General features: G+C 39.6%; 1 protein-coding gene across 1 annotated transcript; it reads left to right on the top strand.

The window, feature by feature from the left end:
• The first annotated feature begins 1,963 nt into the window (after positions 1 to 1,963).
• On the top strand, positions 1,964 to 9,684 carry ndufc1 (NADH:ubiquinone oxidoreductase subunit C1). Its single transcript, XM_061726424.1, has 4 exons — positions 1,964 to 2,113; positions 5,117 to 5,220; positions 9,422 to 9,496; positions 9,577 to 9,684. The coding sequence occupies exons 1-3, from the start codon at positions 2,068 to 2,070 to the stop codon at positions 9,479 to 9,481; spliced, it is 210 nt and encodes a 69-aa protein (XP_061582408.1). The 5' UTR covers positions 1,964 to 2,067; the 3' UTR covers positions 9,482 to 9,496; positions 9,577 to 9,684.
• Positions 9,685 to 18,813: the final 9,129 nt, after the last annotated feature.

Genomic DNA, 18,813 nt, shown 5'->3' with positions numbered 1-18,813 from the left:
AATGTTTCCATAGTCCAGATGTGTACCTTGTATCACTCCGTTTGTTGTTAAGCGTGATTTATGAATTATTATTATATAATATAATTATTAATATTCATGTTTAATTTATAATAAAGGTAACAAAGGGGCAGTGTTAAATAAGTTTTACTTCTACCTGCTTCTTTTCGGACACAGTTTTTTTTTCCCCTGTTTGTATTACGTTTTTGCTGTTGTTTTTTTTCTTTATGTTCTGAATTTGTTTTAAAATTTTATATATTTTTTCCTTATGTGTTCGAAATAAACAATTCAATCGCAATCAATCAATTATGGTTCTGCGTTAAATTGACGCAGAGATACGGCGTAGGGTACGCGGCGACGCGGCCGTACGGTGGCGTCGGCTCTGCGTTGGTGTGACGCGAGACCATAAATCAGCCTTTAGTGAGTGCAGTTATTAGACAATTTTCTGACTCATTGAGTCGACACATAAATTTAAACATAAAATTCCTCAGCAGAGCATGCAAGGTGGGGACACAACAATTAACAAATAAAGTGCTTGCACTTGTCCATCCTGGAAGCTTAAGGAGGATCTTGAACGCATCATTATACAGGACTGTCTCAGAAAATTTGAATATTGTGATTTTCTGTAATGCAATTACAAAAACAAAAATGTCATACATTCTGGATTCATTACAAATCCACTGAAATATTACAAGCCTTTTATTTTAATATTGCTGATCATGGCTTACAGTTTAAGAAAACTCAAATATCCTATCTCAAAAAATGTGAATATTGTGGGAATCTTAAACTGTAAGCCATAATCAGCAATATTAAAATAATAAAAGATTTGCAATATTTCAGTTGATTTGTAATGAATCCAGAATGTATGACATCTTTGTTTTTTTAATTGCATTACAGAAAATAAAGAACTTTATCACAATATTCTAATTTTCTGAGACAGTCCTGTATGTTACCTGCAACTTCTTTAGCTTGGCTTTGGTGGTATAATTACACCAAAGGTGAGCTCAGCTGTGTAAAGAGGTGTACAATAGGCTCCGAATAGATTTACTTTAACATCAGCTGTGCACATATGAATCTACATTTCTGAATGAATGACATTTCTGTCAACTGTACTCAGAGCAAAAGTCTTATGAAGTTATTCATTGGGAGGGAAGGGAGTTATAATTTAAGCAGAAACCTAAACTTCAAATCTTTATTCGTGCATACAACAAAAAGAGGTTTTTGTGTATCAGTTTGTGGAATTAAACTGTGGAATGGTTTGAACTTGGAGTTAAAAGAATGTACAAACATAAAACAATTTAAGAAGAAATAAAGAAATGGTTTATTTGAGGTATAAAAGTGAAGACTGTGTTTAAAGATCAGCAGCTGTGTGTGTTCTGGTATTTAGTCATGTTGTCTTTGTATGTTTATATACTTAGATATACGTATTATATTGATATCATAGTTATATTATATTTATGATAGAGCTTACATCTTGTATTAAATAGGTTATATTTGTAAAATTGATATATATTTATACAAATTAGTGTATAGTATATAAAATAAATACAGACATATAATTTATTTTTAGTTGTGGAAAGGGGGTTCGATTAAATAAATGTATACTTCCTCCCACTCCTTTTCAACATGTAACTTGAAATATGGGTTTTGATATTGTTTTTTTTTTCTTTATGTGGTGGAATGCCCACCTGTATTTGTTTTCTTGTCTTTTTTCTAAATGTTCGAAATAAACTAAACTAACTTATTTTCAAACAGAGGACCTTTGAGTTGTTAAAGTAAACTGGAATGAAGCGCATCAAATGTTGTTAAAGTTAGACATTAACATTTCATAGATACTCAATTTTAAATATTAACATTTGCATTTCTATATTTATTTTTTCACATTTATGTTCACATGTTTGTTTCTCTAACAACGTTGGACTGCTCGGTGTTCTCCTAGTTCGGTCTCGCAGGCGGACTAGTCTAGTCGATCGACTTCTCGGTGTTCCTCTAGTTCGGTCTTGCAGGCGGGCTAGTTGATCGCAGATAGTCGGCTCCCCAGTCCCAGGACACTAGCGGTATTAGAGTAAAATGTCTCTCAGCGGGCTCCTGTCGCGGGCTGTCCTCGTTCACAGAGGTAAGTTCGGGACCGTTCTGCAGATTAATAACTGTACAGGTCGTTTTTTTGGGCGTGTGTTGTCTCTGGGTGTTTGTTTTGAAGCTTGACCTTAGCTTAGCATTAGCATTCTCAGACACATTGGTGCATCTTTGTGATAAAACAGCTCGATTTAGTACTTTTTGAACAGATTTCTGTACACTTTAGTTTAATAAACCGGGTAATGAATGTCCCCTAGTAGTCAGGACATCCACACTGACTCGAGAAGTGAACAGTTAAATGAATAGTTGTGATTAATTAAAGGGGATGTTTCTCAGCTCGATATTAATGGAAGGCATACCGGTAATTCAAATTAAAATGGATTAGCAAAAAATACTTTTTATTATCAGAAAAAAGCTGCATTTTGACTCATAAGTACAATTAACAATAACTTCAAACTGCGTTTTAATTTTCTTCTTTACCACTGCTCATTCTGACTTTCTTTTTTTTATAGATATATTTATTGACGGCAATAAAAATAGACATATCAAATTTTCCCCCGTTTTTAACTTTTCATAACAATAATTAAACAAGAATAAATAAATAATAAAAAAAAAATATATATATATATATATATATATATATATATACACACACATACATACAACAACAACACACCCCTCTCCCCTTCTCTCCCTCATATGGTCAATACTTTACATCATTCAAAATCATTTAGCTTCTTTTCACATATGCATATCAATACTGGAGCAAATGAATAATAAAGTGAATAAATAAGTCCTGAAAAAACATTCTTTAATGCAGTAGATGATTCAGATCATTCGCTAGTCCAATAAAGGCAAAAAAATCCCAAAAAGGTCCCCAAATAAGGTCAAAGTCCCTAGGGTTTTTTCTAACGGATTACAGTATTTTTTCTGGAGTGCTATGTGATCCAAGTTCATTGATCCACTGTTTAGGTGCTGGGGATTTTTCTGATTTCCAGTTTTTTAAAATAAAATTTTTTGCCGCAGTGCCTGCAAGCAGAATGAAGTATTTTTTATGATAAGTCATATTTAGTGAACTGATATCTCCCAGTATCCAGACTTTAGGATCAAGAATATGGGATTTTAAAATGTCAGAGATTATTTTAACAACGTATTTTCAGAAAGCATCTTTAATCGACAGTTCCAGAGCATATGGAGAAGATCTCCAGTGTTTATTTTACATCTTTGGCACATGGCAGAGACCGCACTATTTATTTTATTTAGTAGATTTAGGGCCTGATTTACTAAAGGTTTGCGTGTGTAAAAACGTGTGCAAACTTGACAGCACCCGCAAACCAAAGTGCCAGCTGATCTACTAACAGCGTGCAAAGACGACTGCGCCTCTCAAATGCGCAAAATAGCACACGCAATCCATTTAGTACTTTTGCCCTGATGAATAATCAATATGGGGCGTACCCGCCAGAAATCGCTAAATACTGGGAGGAGAAGATGCAAATAGGGTAATTTACCACACGCAATGAGATTTACCAAGCCTGAAAGTAAATGCGCGTATTGTGATTGCGTCTGTATTTAATACGTTCGAAAGGAAGGTGCTAATCTGCTGCTGCTGTTATTGTGGCAAGGAGGCGACATCCAAAATCAAAGAATACGCAGAGAGAGAGTCTTTATTCTGCTGCATGCTATTTTAAAAATGGTTGCACAAGTTTTATTAAAGGCCACTTTTTCTTTAGTTCTTCGCCTTATATCTTGCCACCTTCTTTTATTGTGCCCCCCTCCACTCGCCCACAAGCAGGCCAAGCCTTTGTGCCAAAATTTGTATTTTATTGATTACTTATCTTATTGAACGTGAAATCATCCTTCGTAAATTACATTTAATTAAAACCCGTGCTTATTAATCACAAAACACAGGTTAAACATCATGACCAAATCCGCTCCGACCCGGTGTGTCAGTGATCAGCGCAGACAGACTGCAGCTTCGCCTGAATTATGGTTCCGCGTTAAATCGACGGCGTAGAAAAAAGTTTGCGCCGCAAACCGTAAGACACGCAACACCTCATTTAAATACTGAGGTTTGCACCTGTTATCAATTGCGCACGCAATCTTAGTTGATCACCCGCAAAACACACAACAACAGCACGTGCAAACTTTTTCAGTGCACACGCAATTTAGTACTCTTTATTTAGGATCTTAGTAAATCGGGCCCTTAGTGTAGTAGATTTGATGTAAAGTGTTGAATTGAATTTGTCTGTGTTTGGTTCATTCTGTGATTTTAATTAAAATGATAAAGAAAAAAGGACATTGCTTCTATGTTTTCATGCCCACCCCGCAAAAAGTAACATCATTCTTTTTTTCCCCCAAAACTTTATTGAAAAACTGCAGGCATACAAACATTTGTTTTGTATGTAAAATAAAATCTTTCTCAGTGTAGATATTTACAATTGGATAATACAAAATATAAAAACATAAGATAACATAAATTAAAATAAAATTAGGCACAAAATATCTCCTTACTCTGGAGTTACTGAAAGTAAGCTATTAAATTACTGCAGTGTTTGTTGACTTTTCTTATTTGACATTAGCTCTAAAGTGTTTATATAAAAGTTTAATTCCACTGTGAATATATTAAAGTTTGGAAGGGACTTGGAGAACTTAATCTTATGAATATGAAATTTACCCATCTGAAACATAAGATTTGTTATAAAGCATATTGGTTTGTCATCACATTCAAATTTGGAGATAATATCTTTGGGTGTGATTGTGAAGGACTATCCAGTTTTATCACAGATAAATTTTTCCCATGTCCCTCCAAAATACAGATGGGACAACACAAAACAAATGGAGAATCGTCTCTGACTCATCTCCACACAAAGTGCACATTTCATTAGGCCTGTTTTGAAAAAAATCGATTCTCATTTTAATTCCTAAAAATCGATTCGTATGTCTATAGATCGATTTTATTTATTTATTTTTTTTCATCATTACATTACAAGTTTTGGTATTTTTTTGTTTATTGGTTTTGTTTATGTGGTTTTGTTCATTACAGTTGGGTCCAGATCTGCGTTCACAAGCTCCAAGCCGGACTTTTCAAAGCCCAACTGGCTGCGTGTGGGACTGGCCTTGGGCACGTCTGTCTTCCTATGGGGCCTGGTAAAGAGACACACACACACACACACACACACACACACACACACACACACACACACTGTTTTTGTTGTTGCCTTGCACGTCACCTGCGGATGAAAATCAGGCAACTTAATTAGATTTCTTTAATTAGTCTGGTGCAGTGTTGTGCAAGTTAATACTTCTCACGAATTAGTTCAAATTCAGTTCTCATAGTTTAAAGATGAATAATTCATGTTCATCGTCTCTCTCTTCACTGGTCATGTAAAGATGCACCGGGCTCGAGCCGCCGTTGCCATGGAGCTAGTGTGTGCACTGCATTGTGGGTAATGTAGTGTAAAGTCGCCGTCTCGTCCAGTATTTTAAATGTGCGTGCCGCCCGCTGGTGAAATAAGAAGGATTATTCCGTAATAATTGGACCTAAACAGTGAAGCTGAAACTCACATAATCTGAACAGTTCAAATTCCAGTTCATGATCTGCAGAATGAACAAGTTCACGTTCAAGTTCTTTATTTGCAAACATGTTGCGTTCAGTTCAAATGAATGTGTTGAATGAAGGCGTTCATTTGAAGTCGTTCATGCACGACAGCAGTGTTCTGGACCAGTGGGAGGTTCTAGGGGAGACCGGGGGGGCTGTCCAGGCGGGAGTGAGCAGAGAGTGAACCAAGAGTGCTGCGCTGTTAGGAGTGAAGAGCGCAGGCGGTTGATGATCCGGGGGTGGAAGTAGGCGGACTGGATGATGTTATCAGTCCAACAATGGGGAAATCTCCATGGCGATCACCACTAACCACTCATTTCTGTAAAGGGGGGAGAGGGGGGATCTGCTGAGCAGTGGGCCTTGCTAAAGCGGCTGCTGGGAAACGATGTGTTGTGTAGATTTGTTCACCACGCTGTACAGCAGAGGGGCAGAAGCTGGTCCCAGCACCCATAGTTGCTGGTGGATATTCTTTTTTTTTTTTTTTTTTTTTTTTTTTCCATTTTTATTCTTTATTTCATTCAGTAAAAGAAAAACAAAACAGTTCAATATAATTACAAACAAATCTCTTTCCTTGAATGAAAGGGAACAGAAAGAAGAATAAGCTTATTTTATCTGTCCCTTTTTCCTAAGAAATCAAATTTCAATTAATGTAATAATAAAAAATCAAAACTACAACAAAGTTATAAAATAACAAAAAATAGCTGTCGTCACACACAGATAGTCGTATTCTTCTCTTAAAAAAGGAAAGCCACCTAACTTAACAATTATCATGATATTTCTTCATCAAACTGGCTTTTATTATTCTTTTAAATGTAATGTTTGATTTGCATTCTTTGGCTTCTGTATCCAGATTGTTCTATAAACTAATACCTTTTAACAGAAACACAACGTTCCAGTAATTTTGTCTTGAATTTTTTTTTTTTCTTATTTGACAATTTTCACCTGTTTCAAGTAAATTCTCACTTGAAATAAGTATGAAAATCTGCCAGTGGGACAAGATTTATCTTCTCATTACAAGCAAAAAAATCTTGTTCCACTGGCAGATTTTTCTACTTATTTTAAGTGAAAATACTTGAAACAGGTGAAAATAGTTTTTTTTCCAGTGATGAGTCTTGTTTTAAGTGTAATGAGATTTATTTTTACTAAAATGAGACATTTTAACTAGAAATAAGACAAATATTCTTGTTAAGATTTTGAGTTTTTGCAGTGATCCATGTTACTTATCCTGTGAAGGACAGAGTCATATTGATAAGTTCAGAAAAGTGTTTTTTATTGTTGTGTTTTGATGTATTTGATGTAAGCCCAGTGGATATTTAAAGCTTACAGAAGGCTGCATTTAACTGCTGCTATGTCATTCCTGCAGTATTTCTGCAGGTGTTTTGGTCACTGCTATTATTTGTAATATATTATATTATTTGTAATCAGCACAAATTATCTGTCCCCATATGATAAAATCCACCATCCCCCTGATTTTTTTTTTTTACAACTAGAGTACTGCTCACAGCGTGATACAAACAGCTGTCACCAACAGAGTGGTCCAGACCTCGATGACAAGCTGGTGATAACATTAATGAGTCAGCTGTGATTCCAGCAGGGAGGCATCTAGAACATCAATCATCGTATCCCAACAACGCTGATAAGATGTTGGCGTGTGGCAGTGTTGCACTAACGTGGCTATGCGTGGCCTGCATGGATCCTGCATGCCGCACATACATGTGGAGCAGCTGCTCCCTGGAGCAGCCACATCATTCTGATCAGTCCGTTTCTGCTGCAGCGCTGAGCGCTTGCAGCTGCTGCAGCATCATCCATCTCTTAGGTATCAGTCACAGAGAACAGTCCATCACATCACTTCCACTTTGATTTGATCAACAACTGCAGGAATGGAGTATGTTTTTTTGTGATCAAATGTTTTTATTTATATTTCTTTTTTTTTTAATTATAAATGGTGGCATCCACAATAATGTTAAACAAACATTATACACATATTTTCACACACCCCTCGGACCTAAGCATTCGATGAAAATTATTAATAATTAATAATAAGGAAAACAGGAAAAAAAAGATAATATAACAATTAAAAACAAACAAACTAAAAAAGGACAAAATAAAACAAAGGCAAAACATGATAATATGAAAAACTGGACCAGGATAGCTGCAACAAAGTCGTCTATATCAATTTAAAATACATCTTTCAAGTTTGGCTTTAATTTGATCTGCTGCCATATGCCAAAATAAAATATTTAGTTGTTTTGCATTATGGATAGGGGCTGTAGATATTTCCGGATAGATAATATCAAGAAAAGTAAAATACCAATGGGAGATGTTAAGCATGTGTGGGGGTTTCCATCTTACTGCAATTATCTTTTTTGCTGCTGTTAGGCCAGCAAGCAAAATTAGTTTTTGACATAGTGAAGCATTAATTGTGGATACATTATATAAAATAAATGTTTGAGGGTTTACTGGAATATTCTGTACTGTTAGAGGATAATGCAGTTGCAACCTGTTGCCAGAAGTTTAAAACAGGTTGCCATTCCCAGACCAGATGCATGAAGGTTCTTGCTTTATTCTGAGAGCAGAATGGAGGAATGTAGTATGTTTTAGACTCTTGTGTTTTATGTTTGGATGTTTATGTGATGCTATAAAATGAAGGGATTCCCCGGCTTTGATGCGAGCGCACCCAGATTCTGAAGAGCATAGTGTTTAGCAACAGTTCTCCTCAGCCCTGCTGTGACACCGCTCACCCACCAGAGAACAGAAGCCTCTCTGAGCAGCTCCCTGCATGTGGCACGGCTCTGGTTCTGGCTCTGGTTCTGGTTCTGGCTCTGGCTCGCATCTGTTCTCAAAACCACCAAGGCCAGGACACTTTGCTGCTTCCACTTACTGCTCGGGGTATCAGGCTGGATCCTGAACTGTGCAGAGGTGCAGGCCAGGGGGCTGATTGTAGGCCTGTGTTGAAAAAATCAATTTTCCCATTCAAAATCCATTCTCATAGTAATTCCTAAAAATCGATTTGTATGTCTAAAGATTGATTTTATTAAAAAAAAAAATTTCCATCATTACGTGACAATTTTTTTGTATTTTCAAGATTTTTTGGGGCTCTAGTAAGGGTATGAAATCATTAAAATTTTCAGTTATAATTGCATAAATTGTCTATATTTCATTACTTTATATATTGTCTTGAGGTTAAATTTGCATAAAATGCTAAAAACCAAATTCTCTCAAAACTTAAAAACCCAAAAATGGAAAAAATAAAAACTGAATGTGGGAAAAACTAAAACTGATTTCATCCGTCTCTGTTTCCTCCCTGGATCTGTTTGATAATTCTGACCCACGATGTTTCTGAAAGCAGTTCTATCAGCATTCTGGGAGCTGATTGGTCCTTACAGCATCATTAGCTGCAATACTTGCTGTTGAATCTCAATATAATACTAGTATTCATATGTTGCAGAACTACACAGTCATATAATTCATGCAACAGCTCAAAAAACAGTTTTAATAACACTAACCCAAATCAATATCGGAATTCAATTGGGTCCAATCAAATCTTGATAATCGATTCTGAATTTTAAGAATCGGAATGGAATCAATTCTTGACATGGGAATGGATCCCCAACCCTAATCCTGAAATGTGCAGAGCTGCAGGCCAGCGGGTTGACTGCTGGCCTGTACGGTGTAACGCCGGGACGTGTTGGTGAGGAAATCCTGCTGGTGCGTGTGACTGATGGGAAACTTGTTTCCTTCTGCCTGCAGCTCTTCAAGCAGCACAGCGATGACGTGCACGAGTACAAAGTGAGGAACGGCCTCGAGTAGCCATGACAACAGCAGGTGAGGATGATGTTGACTAGTATCCTTGATTCCCTGACATCCCGTGTTGATGAACTAACAGATGATTGTGTCTCTGGCAGGACGCCGTCACGTCCTCCTGTCCTGCTGAAGATGCTGCTGCTCATCTGCTTCTGTCCACCGTCTCTCTTTATCTGAATCCTCTGTAAAATAAAATGTTTATGACGGAACAGCGTCTGGTCTTCCTCATCTTGCAAATGTACAGTCACTTAAAGGAACTAACTTAGGAAAAACTACAACCAGGGAGGAAATCCTCTGTTAATGGACGTACGGGTGTGTGTCCACGCTGCGCTGGAAGTGCTGGGGGGACACTTGAACTTTTCCTACGCAGCAAATGAAGGTCACGGACCTGAATCATTCTGTTCTGTTCAAGTGAAATTAAAGTTTATTTCTATTGTTTTATTGTTGGCTTTATCTCGAACAACAACAAATCGGCAGCAAATTAAAAGCGTCAAAATATAAAAAAAAAAATAATAATTTTGTCATCCAGAAATAAAGAACAGCAAAATAATGTGTTGGAGAGGGAACAGGAGGAAGCAGAACGCTTATTTAGTCCTGTCCCTTCCTCATTATATCATATATGCCATAGAAAATATAAAATAAGAAAAAGAAAAAAAGAAATAACAAAAAAAGAAATACAACACAAACAGTTAATAAACAAAGATCATGGCATAATGAAACTAGCCTCCTACAATATCCTAAACTCAAGAATGTAATTTCCAGTAACTTCTTTGCTGATCCAGGACCAGCCATGAATGCAGGGAGTTACATTTGTATCATATATGATGTATCAAATAAGGAACAGAATAATAATAAAAGAAATACATACAAGGTAAATTGAGTTATTTTAGAATAGTTTTCTTGTATGTGTTTTTAAACTGTATAGAGTTATAACTTTGTTTGATTTCTTCATCAAGACCATTCCACAAAGTTCCCCCCCAGACTGATAAGCACGTGCTTTTAAGAGCAGTACGTACACACGTTTGTTTAAAATGTAGTTTTCCTCTTAGATGATATTTTCCTTATTTATCTTGAAACATTTTTGAATTGTGGCAGGGTGGAGAGGTTGATGGGACACGCACCTGTGTCCCATCCGCCTGAGTGGCTGCCGCGCTCCACCCTGCCTGCCTTATAAGGCAGAGCTGGACAGCAGCGAGGGCCTGGGTATGCTGGTCGGAGGAGCTGCTGCTGAGGAGCTGTGTGATGCTTGTGCACGTGTGGCGGTGATTTGCTGTAATAAAAGGTTCTGCACTAAACTCCGTGTCCTCCTCTATCCTGTCGGTCGGGCCCCGTGGCACTCGCCGTGCTACATGAATGTTTTCAGGCAGTGCATTATTTCTTGCTTTGAACATTATTATTGCTGTTCTAATTTTCACTAAGTCCATACATTTCTAAATCTGTAATTGAAGGAATAGCAGCAGCAGCACCAACCAAAGGCTGCTTGGTCCTGAAGGAGGCAGGAAGACAACTATTACTGGTGCTGGAGCGCTGAGGCTTAACTTTAGTGAATGAACTGGTGTAATCAAAGTCACAAGAAAAGCGGCATTGAAAATAAACAGCAATTAACTGTCATCTAATCTTTGTTCATGAGAATCATTGGGTATCTTTCCAAAATTCCTGGAGTTTCTTACATTCCCATATACAATGAAGCAAAGTGCCTCTTTCTATGTTACACTTAGGACAATTGTCTGGAATGTTGGGATTAAAATGATTTAGCTTAACAGGAGTAATGTAGGTTGTAAAGAGCCATTTGTATTGTAGTAATCTGCCTCTTGTGTTAATACTCTGGGTTTGGGCTAGATGACAGGCCTTCTCCCATTCTTCTGTGGATATATCTAGTTGTAGATCATTCCTCCAACAGGATAAATAAGAATGGGAACTTTCCTGCGAACCATTCAAGACATACGTTACATAGCTTTGATAATTGGCCCCTGCCCTGTAAATGGTTAACTGTAAATTGTTCAATAACAGATGATGGCGGTTCCGCACAAGTTTTACTTTGAGCATGTATGAAACTTCTAATTTGTAAGTATTTAAAGGCAGGCGAATCCTCTGTTCTGGTATTACTGGATCTCAGTGCTGCATTTGACACAGTTGATCATAACATTCTTCTCAGCAGACTGGAAAGGTGGGTGGGACTTACCGGCACTGTGCTTCAATGGTTTAAAACTTACCTGCAAGATAGGGCCTTCTTTGTGTCAATAGGAAACCATGACTCTAAGACAACCAAGATCACATGTGGGGTTCCTCAAGGGTCCATTCTCGGACCGCTTCTATTCAACATCTATATGCTACCCCTAGCTCAGATTATGGAACATCACAACATTTCCTACCATACTTATGCCGATGACACACAGCTCTATATTTCAGTGTCACCACATGACTACAGTCCCCTGATCTCATTGATTAACTGTATTCACCAAATCAATGAGTGGATGTGCCAGAATTTTCTCCATCTAAATGCAGAAAAGACAGAGGTGATCATTTTTGGCCCTAAAAATGAAAGGGAAAAGATCAGCGCTCACCTTGGCTCAATGTCATTGACAGCTACAAATCAAGCCAGAAATCTGGGTGTAATTATTGACTCAGACCTGAACTTCAACAGCCATCTAAAGTTTATCACTAAATCTGCCTATTACCACCTGAAAACATTGCTAAAATTAATCAATCAATCAATTACTTTATTTGTCCCCAAGGGGGCGATTAGTTTCGCGACAGGAGAAGCACACAATGGTAAATATACATAAAATATACATAAGTTACAATAGGTTACACATCATAGTACAGACCTAAGCTTAAGAGGGAAGGCTTTTTCACCCACTACCTTTTCCTTCCGGCATTTAAAAGAACAATAGCGGAGGAACAAAGGAGTGTTTGAATCTGTTTGTCTTTGCAAAAGGGAGTCTAAGCAGTAAGTGATGGTAGAAACTGAAACTGTTTATTAAGGGATGTGAGAATCAGACAATATGGGGTTCTTGATCAGCTGTTTGTTATAAAGTTCTTGTAAAGTTTGTTGAGCCGACCCAATGATTTTACTGCTTAGACTGACAACCTTATTGAGCAAATTTCTGTCTTTGACTTTAAAAGATTGAAACCAACAAATAAAAGAAAAAGTGATAACAGATTTGATAAAAGAAAGATAAAACATAGTCATCAGGGAAGAATCCACCTGGAATTTAGAGATTTTTCGAACACAAAAAAGGCGCTGCTGGCTTTTCTTATATATTGAGTCTGTATTTTTTCCAAATGACAGTTTGTTGTCAATAATAGTGCCTAAATATTTATAGGACTCAACAATTTCAACTTCTTCACCCTCAATCACTTTACTTACAGGAGAGGGCTGCACGCATCTGAAGTCAATACACATATCCTTTGTCTTTAAGACATTCAAAGATAAAAAAGATTCCTCGCACCATTTCAAAAAGTATTCAAACACAGGACCGTGTGAAGTCTCAGTTATTCAGCAGGCTCACTATGACAGTGTCATCTGCAAACTTCAGTATAAGACAGTTATCAAAAGTGCTACAGCAGTCATTTGTATACAGTATGTACAACATAGGAGAAAGGACGCATCCTTGAGGTGAGCCAGTAGATGTTACAGATAAGTCAGAGAGCTTATCTGTAACAGTTTTCTGTCTAAACCAGACATGGAAAAACATATTCATGCATTCATTTTCAGTAGGTTGGATTATTGCAACGGCATCTTTACAGGCCTTAACAAGAAATCAATCAGGCAGCTGCAGCTGATCCAGAACGCCGAGTCCTTACAAACACCAGAAAACTGGACCACATTACACCAGGAAACTGGACCATATTACACCAGGAAACTGGACCATATTACACCAGGAAACTGGACTATATTACACCAGGAAACTGGACCATATTACACCAGGAAACTGGACCATATTACACCAGGAAACTGGACCATATTACACCAGGAAACTGGACCACATTACACCAGGAAACTGGACCATATTACACCAGGAAACTGGACCATATTACACCAGGAAACTGGACCACATTACACCAGGAAACTGGACCACATTACACCAGAAAACTGGACCATATTACACCAGGAAACTGGACCATATTACACCAGGAAACTGGACCATATTACACCAGGAAACTGGACCACATTACACCAGGAAACTGGACCACATTACACCAGAAAACTGGACCACATTACACCAGGAAACTGGACCACATTACACCAGGAAACTGGACCATATTACACCAGGAAACTGGACCATATTACACCAGGAAACTGGACTATATTACACCAGGAAACTGGACCACATTACACCAGGAAACTGGACCATATTACACCAGGAAACTGGACCACATTACACCAGGAAACTGGACCATATTACACCAGGAAACTGGACCACATTACACCAGGAAACTGGACCATATTACACCAGGAAACTGGACCATGTTACACCAGGAAACTGGACCATATTACACCAGGAAACTGGACCATATTACACCAGGAAACTGGACCACATTACACCAGGAAACTGGACCATATTACACCAGGAAACTGGACCACATTACACCAGGAAACTGGACCATATTACACCAGGAAACTGGACCATATTACACCAGGAAACTGGACCATGTTACACCAGGAAACTGGACCATGTTACACCAGGAAACTGGACCACATTACACCAGGAAACTGGACCATGTTACACCAGGAAACTGGACCATATTACACCAGGAAACTGGACCACATTACACCAGGAAACTGGACCATATTACACCAGGAAACTGGACCACATTACACCAGGAAACTGGACCATATTACACCAGGAAACTGGACCACATTACACCAGGAAACTGGACCACATTACACCAGGAAACTGGACCACATTACACCAGGAAACTGGACCATATTACACCAGGAAACTGGACCTCATTACACCAGGAAACTGGACCATATTACACCAGGAAACTGGACCATATTACAGCAGGAAACTGGACCATATTACACCAGGAAACTGGACCATATTACACCAGGAAACTGGACCACATTACACCAGGAAACTGGACCACATTACACCAGGAAACTGGACCATGTTACACCAGGAAAGTGGACCATATTACACCAGGAAACTGGACCATATTACACCAGGAAACTGGACCACATTACACCAGGAAACTGGACCATATTACACCAGGAAACTGAACCACATTACACCAGGAAACTGGACCATATTACACCAGGAAACTGGACCTCATTACACCAGGAAACTGGACCATATTACACCAGGAAACTGGACCATAATACACCAGGAAACTGGACCATATTACACCAGGAAACTGGACCATATTACAGCAGGAAACTGGACCATATTACACCAGGAAACTGGACCACATTACACCAGGAAACTGGACCATATTACACCAGGAAACTGGACCATATTACACCAGGAAACTGGACCTCATTACACCAGGAAACTGGACCATATTACACCAGGAAACTGGACCATATTACACCGGTCATGAAATCACTACACTGGCTTCCAGTGAGTCAAAGGATAGAGTTTAAAATCTTCCTGCTGGTCTACAAAGACCTGAATGGTCTTGGACCAAAATACATGTTGGATCTGTTAGTTCCTATGAAGCTCCCAGACCCCTGAGGTTCATCTGGATCTGTTAGTTCCCTATGAAGCTCCCAGACCCCTGAGGTTCATCTGGATCTGGTTTGTTGTGCTTCCAGAACCAGAACCAAGCAAGGTGAGGCAGCGTTCAGTTATTCTGCTCCTCACGGTGGAACAAACTTCCTGTAGACCTGAGGTCTGCTCCAACTGTAGATCCTTTAAATCAGGATAAAAACATTACTGTTTACTGAAGCGTACTCCTAAATTAAATACTTACCTGCTGTATTCTACTGCCCTTACTTTTAACAACTTGTGCTTTTTATTATTTTACCTCTTTTCTTATCATTTTATTTCATTTTATTTGTTATTTACTGTCTAATTATGTCTTGCCGCTTTTAATGTTGATGTATTACCTTGTGTTGAATTGTGCTATATAAATAAACTTGCCTTTCCTTGCAGAAATGTTTCTTGGGAAGGTTATACTAGGACTTACGCACGGCTGAATGACAGATGTACAGTAATTAATTCTGATGGAAGTCCTGGGAGACCGTGATCCATACAGACCATCTACTTCAATTACTTCCTGATATGGATCCTTCAGCATTCACCTTTTGAACAACAGTACCATGTAGATAAGACTTTCTAGATGCTTAAAAGTTAGGCCAGTTATCACCGAACACAGAATCCCCAAACTGTGACATCTTTGCACAAGTGGAGCAACTGTGTGGGTCAAAACACAATCTAAAAAGGTAACATCGGTTCAGGAAGCACTTTGATTATTTTTCTTTTTCAAGGTTAAACAAAAATCTAAGACACATAATGTGTGACCTTTCTGAAAAAGGTAGGGAGGCAGAAATGAAGTCACCGCAAGGTATGGAGGGTGATTAGTGCCACGTCAGGTCAGAGCAGGGCTGGGCTAGTAAACTAGGTTTAAAGAAAAAATATAAACAAATAAAATAAATATATATATCTCTAGACACATTCACCCTTCCACACACACATCAACACACGGACCCCACAAGAACCTCATAGCATACAATCATTTTTGTTATTGTTATTGCACATTAGTTCCTGTTTTTGTTAAGGGTGCTTATTGCTGTTGGGTAAAAGCTGTGTTTGAGTCTGTTTGTCCTCGATTTCATGAGTCTGTATCTCCTCCCAGATGGCAGCAGTTCAAGCAGTGAGTGTCTGGGGTGTGAAGTGTCTTTTATTATATTTTGGGCTTTTTTCTGGCAGCGGGAGTGGTGGAGGTGTTCCAGTGTGGAGAGAGGGCAGCCGATGATCTTCTGGCCGGTCGTGATAACCCTCTAGAGTGCTTTCCTCTGAGCTACTGTACAGCTGCTGTACCAGATGCAGATACAGTACGTCAGAATACTCTCGATGGAGGCTCGGTAGAAGGAACCAGCAGCCTCTGTGGGATGTCTTTTTCAGCAGCTCAGAGGTGTTCACACTCCAGGTCAGGTTCTCCTCCATGTGGACTCCCAGGTATCGGAAGTTGGCTACCCTCTCTACACAATCCCCGCTGATGATGAGCGGAGGAATCTCTATCTTTTTCCTCCTATAGTCTATTACCAGCTCTTTGGTCTTGGAGCTGTTATGGGGGAGGTTATTGTCTCTGCACCACGACGACAGCCGTACCCCCTAGTCTCTGTATGCAGACTCACCCCCCCCCGAGATGAACCCCACCACTGTAGTGTCGTCAGCAAACTTCACCATAGTGTTGTTATGATGGACGGGGGTGCAGTCATGCGTGTAGAGCAGGGGTATTCAACTAGATTCGGCCGGGGGCCACATCTGCAAAAGGACTGTATGGAGAGGGCCGCACAATTTGAAAATTTGGGGGTTTTCAAAATGTATTTTGCACTCAAAGACGAAGACCTATGTATATATAATACATTTGTGTTATACATTTGAATATATCTAGTTTACATATGAATTATGTATTAATTGTCTCCAGATTTAGTCATTGTGAATGTTAAATATACTCATCAATAGCCAGTGACATGTAATCTGTTTTTTTGAGTTCGGCAAGTAATGCAGAAAAACAGTCATCAAACAGTACCTCCACCTTTCGGCCTCCCGATGTGTCAGAGAGTGGTACTTGTTTCATACGGGTAATTATTTCTTCTTTGATTTTATCTCCCGCAAAAAGTTCTGTCACCATCTCTATGGCGCCCTCCTTTACCATCTCAGCATCCATAAAGGACTTTCTTTTTTTGCCCAAAGTGAACATCACCCGTAGGGAAGCAGCAGTTGCCTTTTCTTGGGCTGTAGCAGCAGCTGTAAGAATCTTGGTTGATCCAGCATATGACGTTTTTAGAGTGTCTATCTCACTGCGTCTTGCTGTGCTCCCAGGTGGAAAATCTGCGTTGAATTTAGCAGCATGCTTGGTGTCAAAGTGACACCTGATATTGGCAACCTTGCAGACTGACACGGTTTCTTGGCATTTTAAACATAAAGGCTTGGCTTTGGCATGCGACGGTAAAATAAATAAGTAGTCCTCTGTCCATTTCGGGTTGAACTGACGGTTTTCGTCAGCAACTTTCCGCCGTTTCTCTGCTCATTTTGTGGTGTTGTGGAGGTAAAAACTCACACTTGGCGGGCAGTAAACACAAGTTGACACCTTCGAAATCCAACTCAGCCTGGATCATTTCTCGTGTCCTCTGCTTTTCCCCACATCCAAGTAATGACCTGACATGCTGACATGTTTGCTGGGTTTAACACCGCTCGCTCCCTCACTCCAGCTGTTCGCTGTTTGATTGCGTCATCACACGCCATTATTAACTGTTTTTTTCCCCACTTATTCCACCGAACACCGAAAGTGTTTTTTTGCTATTTTCGGCCGAACATTCGATGCATCACTATTATTTAAAAAAAAAATAAATAAAAATTTCAACAAACAACCCCTTTTTTGAAATATGACCAGGGGCCACATAAAAGCTCCTGGCGGGCCGCATGTGGCCCGCGGGCCGCCAATTGAATATCCCTGGTGTAGAGAGAGTAGAGCAGGGGACTCAGCACGCAACCCTGGGGGGAGCCGGTACTGAGGCTCAGGACCGTGGATGTGTGATGAGTTTGTGAGGGAGGATGGATGGTGCATCTGCACGTAGCTCCCCTGCTGCTCCAGGTGGGCTAGTGCAGCATGGAGTGCTGTGGCCACTGCATCCTCCGTGGATCGGTTCGCTCTGTAGGCAAACTGGTGGGGGTCAAGGGTGTGGGGCAGGGTTGCTGTGATGTGACTGTGGACCAGCTTTTCAAAGCACTTCATCACCACTGGGGTGAGTGCAAGTGGTCTGTAGTCGTTGAGGCTGGAGATGTGAGTCTATCTACTCGGCACGTTAGTCCCCTAGTGGGAAAGCACCAAACCGAGTGGAGCCGGGCCGAGCTGAGTAGGTACATAAGCACCCCTCATACACGTCATGTGGTGTCTCCACGTCGCCTTAAGCTTGAGTTATGGTTCTGTGTCAAAACGACGCCATGCCTACAGCGTGTGGTACGCATCGACGCAGACCACACGCCATCACTGACGGTGTCACTGACGCACCTCCCAAAAATTGTAATTACGCGTCAAGGCATCGCAGACCACATGCAGACGAGAGGGCTGTGATTGGTTCGCTTGGTAGCAACGCATTTCCGGTTTCTGGTTTGAAGCAGTCGTGATCTTTCAGCGCTCTTTTCGTGTATGTGTGATTTTTT

This window comes from Cololabis saira, chromosome 7, assembly GCF_033807715.1.
Source record: "Cololabis saira isolate AMF1-May2022 chromosome 7, fColSai1.1, whole genome shotgun sequence".
Lineage (NCBI taxonomy): Eukaryota > Metazoa > Chordata > Actinopteri > Beloniformes > Belonidae > Cololabis > Cololabis saira.
This window is presented reverse-complemented; position numbering and strand designations above follow the sequence as displayed.